The sequence below is a fragment of the Diabrotica virgifera genome, chromosome 1, assembly GCF_917563875.1.
Source record: "Diabrotica virgifera virgifera chromosome 1, PGI_DIABVI_V3a".
NCBI classification, from domain to species: domain Eukaryota; kingdom Metazoa; phylum Arthropoda; class Insecta; order Coleoptera; family Chrysomelidae; genus Diabrotica; species Diabrotica virgifera.
This window is the reverse complement of record NC_065443.1, coordinates 204,544,324-204,559,136: the sequence shown is the minus strand read 5'-3', so window position 1 is coordinate 204,559,136 and position 14,813 is coordinate 204,544,324. Positions and strand designations below refer to the sequence as shown.

The 14,813-nt window shown below is 33.8% G+C and overlaps 1 protein-coding gene across 4 annotated transcripts in view; it reads left to right on the top strand.

Moving 5' to 3' along the window:
• The window catches only part of LOC114335071 (cytosolic purine 5'-nucleotidase), a 176,565-nt gene that overhangs the window by 119,613 nt on the left and 42,139 nt on the right, over positions 1-14,813 (top strand). For all 4 annotated transcript variants that reach the window (XM_028285226.2, XM_028285223.2, XM_028285227.2 and 1 more), the window contains exon 2: positions 14,726-14,799. In XM_028285226.2, the coding sequence (XP_028141027.1) occupies positions 14,726-14,799 (74 nt within the window). The remainder of the gene's footprint in view (positions 1-14,725; positions 14,800-14,813) is intronic.

Genomic DNA, 14,813 nt, shown 5'->3' with positions numbered 1-14,813 from the left:
TTGTGCAAATCGGGTGTGATTCCAGATGAATTTCACTCATATTATTATAATTTACCATCCTCCGACGATGTTCAAGACAATATTCGTGAACCAGCACTTGAAGATAGTGATCCTGAAGTTAACATTTAAGTTAAAGATACTTTAAGACAAGTTTCAAATTACGCCAATCAGTTCAGGCAAAATAAGTTACAGATTTTTTTTGCATTTTTTTAAATTCTTTAACATTTCCTAATTTTTTTTCTTCTGATTTTTGGCGTTAATTATCTTCACAGTACCACAATCTATGTTATTTTATCGGTTATTAACTGTTTCCTTTCATGTAGTTGTTTTACTGTAAGTTTAAACTTTTAAACTTGATTTTCACAAAACTAACAAAATGTAACTTATCTGGTTTTGGCAGTAAACCGACGATATAATAATCTCTAGATTAGGCTAGCTATGGGCCCGCTCTGTGCATCTAGGTGTAACGCCGATATCAAGGACGCCATTGGTCAATATTCATTTTGAGTGGTCTAGCCATCTTTGTCCGTCATATGAGCGGTATCGCTTAGTAAAAAGAAATAGATAGACCACCGATCGACTTTTTTGCTTAGTATGCCTTGTCTACGCTTAACATGTCTCTGGTGCATACACAATATACCAATTTAAACTTGAATCATGTCATCTCGAAACCAACTACTCTACCGGAAGCACCAATATCGTACGTCTACACGAATACTGTAAACCCAGTTGTGTCAAACTTGTAGGTACAAGTCTTTCACACACACGCTTAATTATTAATATACTTGCGCAAGTCTGACATGCACAAGTAAACAAGTTTGAACAAGTGTTGCCCAACACACGTTCCAATATACTTATGCAATAAACTTGTGTATGTACCTATACTGTTCAACTATACACGGGCGCAACTGCGTGTTTGACACCATTACGCCCCAATTTGTGGGAATGGAATTAATAAGAGACAAAAAGAGAAGTACCAGTAGAGAACTCATAAATGAGTAACTATTCTGAATTCATAGAATAAATATAACAATAAAAAAATAAAGTGAACGGGATCAGAAGCGACCCGATAGCGGCCTGTGTCTTTGTTACAAATAGCCCCCAGTGATCCCAGTGATCCGTCTCCAACAGGCGAACCTTCAGCATAGTAGTAATGTAGCTTCCTCAGAACCCACTGTTGCTAATAGAATATTCCATAGCCCTGGGTATATTATCCATATTGACAATTTAGAGGCAAGAGAACACTGGCAGAGCTTTTCAAAACAGATGGAGCACAATTTCTACGGAACGCAAAAATATATATGGAGAATAATCAAGGACAAAGAAAAGAGATTAACGAACAAATTAAAACGAAACACATTCACACGGAAACATGAGTAGATTACTTTCGATTTCTATTTCCTAAGGGTGACGATAATGAACCACCAACACCTGAAATGATGACAAACGACTAAATAAACATTGAAGAGGAAGAAGTAAAGGAAGCATTAAGGAAATTAAAAAATCGAAAGTCACAGAGAGAGGACAGAATATCGAATGAATTCCTAAAGTACGAAGGACAAGATCTGAATAAACAACTATTAAATCTAGTCTAAAAAATAATAGAACAAAACAGAATACCACAAGAATGGAGATCAAGCATCCTACAGAGAAGACATACAGAGAGAATTATAGAGGAATTAATTTATTAAACAACAATAAAATTAACTACCAAAGTGAGAGCAAACAAACTGAATGAAATTATAACAGCAGAAGAACAACAAAGTTTTAGGTCGGGAAGGTCATGCACCGACGCTATATTTATAACGAGGTCAGTTCAAGAGAAATCAGTAGAATGCAACAAACTGGCATATTTATGTTTTGTGGCTCTTCAGAAGGCATTTGACAGGGTCAAATTAAAGGACGTTATCAATTTATGGTACGCAAGAGAGACACCTGTAGGGATAATGAAAACGAAAAATATCTGCCAGAACAACACAGTAAAAGTAAAAGTTTAGGAAGAACTAACTGATCCAATTGAAGCTGTCACAATAGGTTACGACAGGGGGATTTCCTCGGTCCTCTATTGTTCAACCTGATCGTGGATGAAATAATAAAAAAGATAAGAACTAAAAAAGGATACTAAATGGGAGAAAAACAACTTAACATAATTTGCCATGCCGTCAATCCAATACGAATCCCTCAAAGTAAAGATGATTTACAACGTATGCTGCACCAATTTAATATAACCGCCAGATAATTTAACATGTTAATTTCCCCAAAAAAGGCAAAATGTAGGGTTATAACATCAAATCTACTTACTAATATGTAAATTAGAGCCGGAGGGTCAGATAATAGAACAAGTGATGAAGTTCGAGTATCTAATAGGCATCACACTATTTAGCTACGGAAAGCTCGAAACAGAAATCGAAGATCAAGTGAATAGAGCAAACAGAGCCGCAGGTTGCCTGAATTGAAACAATATGGAGAAATCACGGTTCCCCAATAGGAAGACGACCAGTGGGAAAACCACGAAAACGATGGAACGACAAAATACTGGAGGCACATTGAAAAAACAGACAGTCATATCTACACACAAAAAAGAAGACAATTTAGACGTATTTTAAAGAAGTTGAGTTTAAAATTATGTAAGGTAAAGTTTTCAATCCTAATAGCAAGTAGAGAGCCTGCTGCTCTCTGCTCGAAGTGACCAAACCATGAAAGTTTATCCCCACATTGCAACTGACGTGTATGGATTAGGTGACTAGCGTCATCTGGCAATTGAAAGGTAAAGTTTTCAATCCTAATAGCAACATTAATAATATTGAAAAATATTAAAAATATTACTAAACGATTTTTAAATTGAAAAACTTATTGGTCCATTTCCCTGGTAACACCTCCAAGGCTTCTAAAATTTGCAAGCCAGATGGACGCTGCAGTGAAGACAAAGGGAGGGAATTCTAAAAAGTTGCAATTCACAACCCCCTTCTGCAGCTTGGTAAAGTTCCAACGGAAAATAAACCTAGTTACTCTATAGGAGTAATACTAATATAACATAAAATTGGATTGCTATTAGGATTGAAAACTTTACCTTTTAATTGCCAGATGACGCTAGTCACCTAATCCATACACGTCAGTTGCAATGTTTCAGGTGCAACTTTCATGGTTTGGTCACTTCGAGCAGAGAGCAGCAGGCCTACGCCTCTCCGATGATGACTCCAATAAGAGTCGAAAATCGTCGATTAAGAGTGCTGGACTGCGCTCCCTGTTCTAAGTGAAAAATAAGATTGTTTTGCCTTCGCATTGCAACTGAATAAAAATGGTATACAATTATTTATGTTAAAATTATGTATGTATGTAGTATGTACTCGTATATATCTGATCTTTGCATCTCCCCCGACAAATCTAGTTCCTGCCCTACATTTACCAGCTATGATTATAAAAATCTATGGTTTTGATGATAACTTCTTGTGTGGTATTCCAGGTAGTGATGTAAGATACAGTAAGTGATAATTAAGTTACTAGTTTGTCACAACTTCTCAGTACACAATGTAATCACTGACTCGTTTCTAAATTTAAATTATTTTTATGGAATATTTTATATTGTACACCATACACTTTCGCAATGTGTAATATGTGTAAATAGTGTATATCGCATGACCTACCGACCGTGAACGTGAACGACTATAATAACTTTATGTTTATGTCATGATAACTGAATGAAAAGCATTTTAGTTAATTGTTTCCGAATCACTAGAGGGGGCATTAACTCGAATTATAAATAATTTAATAGGTCCTGTTTGAAAGTAAGAGTTTTTTTTTGGAAAAAATACGGCAAACATTTCCAAATTTAAAAAAAACTCAAATTACAGGCGTTGCCTTAGAAAACATATTATGCCAATCCAATAAAATATTGTAAATCGCTGGTACCTATGATTAATGTGATTCTTAACACATTTCCACTGAAAATAATAACTCTTTGAGTGTTGGCGATACAATTCTTTTTTATATGTGTGTGTGCGAAGATTATAACTCCCAAAATAGTTATAACGAAAAGATTTAGTTCATAATAGATGACGACGAAAACAATATTTATTCCCCTTTCTCTTTCTGTTTCTGCCGATGAAAACAATTGTTTCTGAGAACTTTTTGTAATTATAATTTTCGTGGACCCACAAACAGAAATGATGTTTTCTGCTGATACTCCTCAAAAACTAAATTTTTTCGCTAACACTTTATTAGGGATTATACTTTTCACAATCATATATAATCGAAAATAATATTTTTGGCGGCGTTCATTGAAAGTTCTACTTTTAACGGCATTTTTCGGAGTTATACTTTTCGTAGGCGGCGGCGAAATATCTAACCATTCCAAGATTGTCAAAAAGATGCATTAAACATACAGATAAACTGTTTGAAAATAATATTTTTCTACGGCCGTGCTAAAAGAGCCACTTTCACGCAAGCATTTTCCGTGAAAGTAAATTTTCCAAAATTGACAGTTTCCCTGTTATTCTATGTTGAATTTTTAAAAAAATTTAACATTTTATTTGTTTACATTTTTTCGATAAAATAAAGTTTTTGAGCTATTTTTGAAAAATCGATTAAAAGCATAAGAAAAATTTAAATTTTTGAGTCTAAAAGTATGGTTATTTAGGAAAGAATTCTACAGAAAATTATTTTCTATATTTTTCTATCGATTTTTGAGGTTACTTTCAATATAAAGTTTCCCACCCCCAGTTATGGTAGATTCCCCTGGGTAAGAGTACAATTTGACATAGGGTAAATTTTCCCTAACTTACTTTTGTAAGTCCCTACTTACATTTAAAATTTCAAGAAAATCAATGCATGTTGATGGAATTTGGAGTTAGAAACCGTGATAAAATGGTCTGAAAGGACTTATGTACTAAGATACATATCCTAACGTTGGTTAATTTTTGATTTATTTACATTCAATGCCAAATATCGAAAATTGATAATTTAATTTTCATATCTTTGACGTTACTGTATATTTTGCGTCATTTCAAACACAAGGATTAATATTTCGATGTAAGTAAAGTTTTTGTGTTATTCCAAAATAAATGTGATATCAGAAGGGACTAAAAAAATTGTTATTTTTATCTCGTATATGATAGGAAGATATATGGAGATTTTCATTAGAAATGCCAAAAGGCAAAGCCTGTTGGTTATGTGCCAAAAGATGTATTGATTTTTAACAACTCTACAGGGCTGAATTTATTTAGAAAATATTATTTTATTTATTTTATTTGTATTATTTTAATTTTATTTTAACTAACATACTACACAACATTAATTTTTTGTATTTTGATAACGATTTCCGAAGTGGAAATCGAAACGTCAAATAAATTTAATTCCAAAGTAAAATTGTGTTAAGAGACCACAAGAAAATAGCTTCAGAACACTATTTTCTAATAGGTATTGCTGCATATTTGCTTGTTTTCTATAGTTCATTTATGGACATAGGCCTCTCCCAATTCCTTCCATTGATCTCTATCCTGAGCAACATACTTCAAATTTGTTACGGCTATTGCTTTTTTTTTTGTCACATAACCATCTTTCGTAAGGTCTGTTTTTTAGACCCTCTTTTTCCATATCTTGTTTTATCTTTCTAAATATTTCTATATAAGTACTCGTTCATGTGTTTTATGGTCTGCTCATTCCTCTTTTTCCTGGTATGTTAACATTTATGGCTTGTCTCTTTATAATACTGTTCGAACTTTTGACTATCTCCTATTCGTATCCATATTTTGAAGTTCGTTTATCGATTCCTCCTGTTGTGTTTGACATGTAATAAAGAAATATGTGTTTATAAATGTTTTTATAAAATTTATTTGTTTTCAAAGTTTCTACTTCATATAAAGGATCGTACCTATCGACTTGAGCATTTTTCTTCGAACGAACCGAACAAGCAGAGCGAGCCACGCAAATTGCTCTTAGTCCTAGTAATGAAGCTTAAAATAGGACAAAACCTCGCTATTTTTACAGAATGGATCGATTTGCTTGAAAATTTGAGAATAAGTAGTGGATAGTCCAAGGGGCAAAATTTATATGATGCCAAAATGCGCTTTTACCATGGGGATGGTTGCCACCCCATCTCGGGGGCGGAATTTTTTTATTATATTTTGACCGCAAAAATTGGTATACAAATTAATTCTAAGCAAAAAAGGTACTACATTTTTTTGATAGAATAAATAGTTTTCGATTTATTCGCTGTCGAAAAAGTTAGTTTTATATCGAAAAAATCAATGTTTTTAATAAGTTTTCTGCTAATAACTCCAAAAGTTTTCGTTTTATCAAAACAACTTTACTTTTTTAAAAACGTTTTTTTAAATTTTCTTTAAGACCAATAGTAATCGAGCTATATTTTATTATATTTTGGCTCTTCGTCAAATGCTAAATATTGTAGTTTCAAATTCAAAAGACGGAAAAACTATGCATTTTTCGGGGACAACTTAAAAATATCTATCTCCAGAAATAAGAAAAAAGTCTATAGCTCAAAAATTAAGTGACTTATAGTGAAAAGAATGTCAGTCCCTATTTTTTTCAGCGAAAAAGTGATAGCAGGCAACCCCCTAATCACCACCGTAATTAAAGTTAGTTAATGACCTTATTTGGTCTTTTTTATTTATGTATTATTAATAGGTTCTAGAAGTTTGACCGGCTTAGAATAATTAGTTAAAATAAATGGAGTTAAAAACGAATTACTAATTTTTGTAGTTTGGAAAAAAATGGCCTTTTCTTCAGAATAGCAAAATTAGCATCAGAGATACGAAAAAATGTTTAAATACGAAATTGTAGCTTACATAATTCTCAAGAACCTGGTTTGCAAAAAATTTTTCTACGAAAAAAATTGAATGAGCTATTGACAATAATTAAAACTTGCAATAACATGCACCTTTACCAACCCTTTCAAAGTCACCTCTTTTTGCGACTGAGGATTTTAAAAAAATTTAATATTAATAAGCTTATAGATCGTGTACAAACCTACAAAATTTATATTTTACCAAACTTTCTAAGATAAAAAATAAAAAAGTGACGGTTAAAAACTCAATATATTTTTTTGAAAAAAAAAAAGGAGAAATCCAATCCAGATGTAAGTTAGCGGTATTTTTAGTGATTAGCCTTATTCATTCTTATTTATTTATGTATTATTAATAGATTCTAGAAGTTTGACTGGCTGAGAATGATAAGTTTAAAAAAAAAACTGGAGTTAAAAGCGAATAACGAATTTTTGTAGTTTGGTAAAAAATGCCATTTTCTTCAGAATAGAAAGATTAGCATCAGAGATACGAAAAATTGTTTCAATATAAAATTGTAGGCTATTTAATTCCCAAGAACCTGGTTTTAAAAAAAATTTTCTACGACAAAAATTGAGTGAATCGTAAATGAGTATGTATATCGAAAAACATTGATTTTTTCTATAAAAAACCAACACTTTCGATAGCGAATAAATCGAAAACTATTAATTTTATCAAAAAAATGTATAGAACATTTTTTGCTTAGAATGAATGTTTTAATTCACTTTTGCGGTCAAAATATAATAAAACATTTCCACCCCCGAGACGTGGTGGCAACCACCCCCATGGTAAAAGCGCCTTTCAGAATCATATAGATTTTGATCCTTGGACTATCCACTACTTATTCTTAAATTTTCAAGCAAATCGATCCATTCTGTAAAAATTGCGAGATGAAAAGCTTCGGTTCCTGGCCTATCTAGCCAGTATGTGTTCGCGAACAAAATTCTGCCGGACCGAACGAGCCGATCATTTTCGGAGGAGTGTCGGTAACCGTTGAAAGATCAAAATCGAGAATTTTTTCGTTGATGCTCAGTGGGTACGGGCGTACTCCAGATTCTCTGCTTGCCATGATCGGACGAATACTGAAATAAAATGAGCATAACATGGTAACGTGGCGAATAGAATGAACACTTCGAATATCCTGAGCATTTACTTGTTTTTGCGCAATCGGCTCTTTTGATTCTTTTGGCTCGTTCGGAAGAAAAATATCTGGTCAGTACGCACCTTAGTGGCTTTAACATTTTTATGTAATTGAAATATCTAGAATCTTTTATCTTTCTTCACATTCTTTATAGTATATCCTCCTCAGTTTCTTCTATCCTGTCTTTAAGTTCGTCCAGTTGTTTTGAATCCACAGTTTGGGATAATAATTTGTGTTCCAGTTCATTCCAATATAGTGCAGTCAGTTAAGATATTTGGCTCCGAATTCCATACTACTGCATCAATTTACTTGATATTTTTACTGTAAATAGGGAATAGCTCTAAGCTCTAAATTTTTTGTTTAAAATAACCACGTAAATCGCTAGAGAACCCAATGTTACTCAAAAACTGTCCTATAAGTTTTTTTGAAAACTTAATACTTTCTGAGTTACTAGTGGTTGAAAATTTGCCATTTTCTTTGAAAAATGACACCTTTTCGGACGGTTTTTTGTGAATACCTTAATTATGCATATAACGAAAAAAAAAACTATATAAAACATTTTTGTAGCTTATGAAAAATCAAAGAGATTCATTACTTCATAAATCTTCTAGTTATAATACAAAAAAGATGTGTAGGGTGAAAAAGATTTTTTTTGGTGCATGCTCAAATCGGTGTATTCAACTTAAAATAACAGAAATGGTCGATTTTAGGGGTATAATGCTACAAATACCGTTTGTAGTGCTTGAAAATGGTTTTTGAAAAAAATAAAATCAAATTATAGACCGCATTTTTAACTTTTCTTAAAAATCATCCTTTTTCTGCATGTAACTCGAAAATGATAAGAGTTACGAAAAAAGACACTGGACAACAATGTAGGGTTTTTTCAGATAACAATCTTGTTTTGTATTTCTTTACTGTATCTCTTTATCATTTACGAGTTACATGGAAAAAAAAAGAAGATTTTTAAGAAAATTTAAAAATGCGCTCTATAATTTGATCTTATTTTTTTCAAAAACCATGCATTTTAAACCCGTGCAACTATATGAACATATAAATAACACTATAATAAAATATATTGTAGATGTAAAACGATGCATTTAAATCTGGTGGATGAGGGGTTAAAAAATATACTTCTCATTTTATCTTAGTATAAATTAGTCATCAATTTTTTTGCCCATATCTCGCTTAGTTTGAATGTAATCGACATTTAACAGTGTTAGTTTTAAAGATCTTTTCAAGCACTACAAAAGTAATTCGCAGCATTATACCTTTAACACCGATCATTTATTCTCTGTTATTTTAAGTTGGACACACCGATTTGAGCATGCACCAAAAAAATCTCTTTTCACCTACCATATCTCTTTTTGTATTATAACTAGAAGATTTATGAAGAAACGAATCTCTTTTATTTTTAATAAGCTACAACAAAGTTGTATATAGTTTTTTCGTGAGATGCATAATTTTTATGGTATTCGCAAAAAACCGTCCGAAATGGTGACATTTAACAATGAAAATGGCAAATTTTCAACCACGAATAACTCAAAAGGTATTGAGTTTCCAAAAAAAATTATAGAACACTTTTTGCTTAGAATTAGGTTTTCCAGCCATTTCCATGGATATTTTAATCCAGCTCCAAGACAAAAGCGCACATCGACATAGGGAAGACTTTGAATTAGGAGGTAAGTAGAGGCTATTCCCAAAATTTCGTTAAAATCTATTCATTAGGATAGAATTCGGAGGTAATATCCTGTTTTTGCTCTCATTGACTGGCGTAATATGTCCGGTATTATTTTCATTAGCAGTCACAATGAACATATAAATGTTGTATAAATAAACCTAACAACTAAAGCAGTTTTAGTACACAGCTTTCTTTCGTATTTCGCTACAGATTCACATGGAGATTATGGCAAACCCACTGGAGCTCCTTAAATACATCTTTACGTGCAATCTAGCCCTCAGTATATAAGCCACTTTACACTGGTCCCACAGGACTCTCTAGACAAGACCTTAGGCTAAGGCTCCACGGGCGACAAATTTACGCTAGCAGTAGCCGTAAAACGAACTTAAGGTTCCGCGGAAAGGAATAGGAATAGCCGAACTGAACCGACCACAGGACTTGTGCGTAATCGGTTCAGTTCAGCTATTCCTATTCCGTTCCGCGGAACCTTAAGTTCGTTTTACGGCTACTGCTAGCGTAAATTTGTCGCCCGTGGAGCCTTAGCTTTAGAATTATAAGAAGAATCCGTATAGGCCACACCAAACTTACTCACGGCTTCCTGATGTCATCAGATATCCGGCCTATCTGTCTAACATGCCAGTGCCAACTTACCGTGAATCACATTATTACCGAATGTCGTCAGTTCAGTGTAGTAAGAACAGCTCAAACTCAAACCGCAGCTATGTGACATTCTAAGTGATACCAACCAGTTAGCCAGAGTTCTTCAGTTTTTAAAAAAAATATCATTGTATCATAAACTTTAAATTTTTTTTATGACAACTTGTTAATGCTCTTTAATCATACCTCTTGTAATCTTAGACCATGGCATTTAGCACAAAATAAATAATTTTTTAAATACAGCACCTAGAGACTTGCAGCTTTTTGCATTATGTTCAGGATGACGTCAGGAAAAAAGTCTACTATTCAAAAATGGGTGGAAATGCATAACTGCACTGTAAAGTGCATAAAATGCATCCAAAATTGCATAAATATAAAAATAAAGTGAAAATCAGTATACTAAGGAACAAAATTTATTATTAGGGGGGTTTTTGGGGTCACTGAATACGATTACGCCATCAGAACTGACCTCCGGATCACCTAGTGCTTAAGGTCACGGCAAGAGACGTCATCTTCTGGAGTTTCGATGGTTTTCGGCATTAAATCAATGCAAACGGATTACTCGCGAGTTTTAGGGGTCCCTAAATACGAATATGCCATCAGAATTGACCTCCGCAGTACCTGGTGCCCAGGGTCGTTACTAAGGCACATCATCTTCTGGAGTTTCGAGGGAATTCGGGACTAAATTGATGCAACTGGACTATTCGGGGGGTTTTTGAGGTGGTTAAACACGAATACGAATATGCCATCAGAAGAGACTTCTGGATCACTCGGTGCCCAAGGTCACTGCAAGAGACGTCATCTTTTGGAGTTTCGAGGGATTTCGGTATCAAATTGATGCAAACGGAATACTTACGGGTTTTTGAGGTCGCTAAACACGAATATGCCATCAGAATTGGCCTCCGGGGTACCTGGTGCCCAGGGTCGCTAATAAGTCACGTCATCTTCTGGGGTTTCGAGGGTTTTCGGCATTTAATTGATGCAAATGGATTACTCACGGGTTTTTGGTGTCGCTAAACACGAATATGTCATCAGAATTGACCTTCGTAGTACCTGGTGCTCAGGGTCGCTACAAAGGCACGTCATCTTCTAGAGTTTCGAGGGCTTTCGGTATCAAATTGATGCAAACGTATTACTTACGGGATTTTGAGGTCACTAAACACAAATATGCTATCGAAACCGACTCCCTGTGCACCTGGAGCCCAAGCTCACAGCAAGGGGCGTCCTGTTCTGGAGTTTGAGAAATGTCGGCATTAAATTGATAAAAGTGGATTACTCGGGGGTTTTTAAGTCGTTAAACACGAATATACCATCAGAATAGACCGCCTGATCACCTGCTGCCCAAGGTCACTGCAAGGGACGTCATCTTCTGGAGTTTCTAGGGCTTTCGGTATTAAATTGATGCAAACGGATTACGGTGCAAAGGTCTGTCATGATGGCATCTTCGTGTTTAACCACCTCAAAAACCCCCCGAGTAGTCCAGTTACACCAATTTAGTGCCGAAATCCCTCGAAACTCCAGAAGATGACGTGCCTTAGTAACGACCCTGGGCACCAGGTACTGAGGAGGTCAATTCTGATGGCATATTTGTATTTAGGGACCCCTTAAACTGGCGAGTAATCCATTTACATCGATTTAATGCCGAAAACCATCGAAACTCCCTTGCCTTGACCTTGGGCACCAGGTGATCCGGAGGTCAGTTCTGATGGCGTAATCGTATTTAGAGACCCCAAAAACCCCCAAACAATAAATTTTGTTCCTTAGTATACTGATTTGGACTTTATTTTTATATTTATGCAATTTTGGATGCATTTTATGCACTTTACAGTGCAATTATGCATTTCCACCCATTTTTGAATAGTAGACTTTTTTCCTGGCGTCATCCTGAACATAATGCAAAAAACTGCAAGTCTCTAGGTGCTGTATTTAAAAAACTATTTATTCGGGTGTTTTTAGTGCTAAATGGCCTGGTCTATCTTGTTTGTAATCGTCCCGTGCGAGTGGCCATAGTTGCCGAGCACGTTAATGTAAATAAAAAAAAAACTTGTTTAATATACTACATATTTCCAGCTTGTTTGGACTTAGATTATACTTTATCGACATACATACGATTAAATAAAATTATCGTGTCCACTTAAACATTACACATCATTGTTTTTCATTGTAACAATAAATTGTTACCTATTGTAGTAATTCTTGGAAGTAATTGATAAATTATATTTTGTTCGACTGAAATATTTTGAGGTGATAACAATTTGTCAGAGTTTTCAGAATCATCACTCACTTCTCAAAACTTCTAATGCATAATTATGTAATTATGGCTGAGGAGAAACAACAGGAAATTACTACAATTACTCTGTTAGTCGGCACAACAGACAGTTCGTTACTATTTATGTGGTTTGCTTCTCAAAATACCACTGCATAATAAGTCTGCGGTGATGGTGAAGGAGGAATTTTTTCTACATATTTATTAATATAAATTTTTCGGTCATAGAACTACAATGTTGTCTAAATTGACTAATAGGTGGTTCTAATTTAACAGCAAGGCCTTGAAACTATGGTGTTAAAATCTAGTTAAAGGGGTAGGCGCAAAATTTTGGTCCAACACTATTTAAATACATAGATTTATTTTTTTTCAAATCCAGAGAAAACTAATAAATATTTTTGAAAAATTTAAATGCAGAATGAAAGATTACATTATTACCGAGGGCCGAAAGTCCCTTAGAATAAACAAAAAGTTTCTTTTGAATGAAATATTTAAAATTAAAATCACACTAAATTTTCTCTCTTTTTCACCCCTGTAACTTATTAAAATAAACATTATATGTAGAAGTTTTCAGGGACTTTTGGTCCTCGTTGATACAGTAATCTTTCATTCTGCGTTTAAATTTTTCAAAAATACTTTTAGTTTTCTCAGGAATCTAAAAAAATGAATGCATTTAACATGCATGTAACAATATTTATGCATGTAACAATAATTAAATTAAAGATATAGAGTAGTCATTAAATACTAAGTTAAGACTGGTTCTTTAACCTATCTCATCTTATTTTAATTCATAGAAAATGTTCTAGATTAGAAGTGCTCCAAAATTGCAAACATTGTGGCTACTGTTCCGATTACCGACTAATATGTTGGAATGCAATACAGTATTCCCCTTTCCAGAAGTGGACAATAGTATATTGTACAACAAGAGAGAAAAAAGACATATTTCTCACGAGGCGAGTGCCGCAAATCAAGTAAGGGAGAAATATGTCGTTTTCTCACGTGTTGTACACTGTACTTTTTCTATGGATGCGTTTTTGTCAAGAGTTCATCTTCAAAATTAAATAATTTAGTTGCTATTATGTAGATTATATGCCAAAATTGAAATAAAATACATATTATATACATATGTAGGTATTTAATATTCTTAATATTTATATACTTTTATTTATTTAAAATTATAGTTACCAGTTATATTTGAACAGTTTTGAAAGGTAATTCCTCGTAAGTTTTGATTTGACACATTTTATTTGATAAATATATTTGTGTTTGTATTGTGCATGTTACCATGGAAACCGCGATTCTACGTATGGAACCCGTGGGAAAAAATATTTCTCACTGCAATGGCCGACTTTTCTCACACCCTGAGAAATTGTTCGTTTTGAATGTATGTAAGTAGTGAGAGAAGTTGCACGTTGTATAGCATCCATAGAAAAAATTAATTCCAGTTTCATCATCAGTGGCGTTACAGCTATTTATGAACCAAATCCTTCTTCAGAACAATCCTCCATTCGTCCCTGTCTTTGGCAACTCTTCTCCATGCTCTAATTCCAATAGATTTTAAATCATTCTCTAATGTCTCAATACCTTAGTCTCAGTCTTCCTCTTGTTCGTTGTCCTATCGACCCTCTTTGGTCAAAAACTTTTCTGACTATGGCATCTTCCTCTCGTTTGATTACATGACCTATCCATCTAAGGCGTGCTACCGTAATGAATTTTATAACGTCAGGTTCTCCAAAACTTCTCTACAACTCAAAGTTTGAACGCCTGCGCCACAAACTTTGTTCTTTCATCCCTCCGTATATTTTTCTTAGGATTTTTCGCTCGAAACGTTTGAGCAGTTCTTGGCCATTATGTGTAAGTGACCAAGTTTCTGTACCATATGTTAGCACTGGCCTTATTAGTGTTTCATAGACAGTCAATTTAATTTTTTACTTCGTCCGTTTACCGTTTTTACCGTTTACTTCGTCCATAATTCAATAAAAATTTTGTCAATTAGTTACGAAATACTTAAAATAAAAATGTCTGTTAAAATAGTTTTTGGATATTTCTACTGGATTATTAATACCACACATTACATCATATTATTATCGAATCATGACACAAAACCCTCTTGTATTAATTTCATTTTTATTACTTCAATTGTTCAAGTGAGAACTATGAAATATATACCATGGTTTTTGTTTCAGAATATTCGTCAACAGAAGTCTTCATCTCGAAAACATCAAGTTCTATGGTTTTGATATGGATTATACCTTAGCAGGTATGTATTTTTTT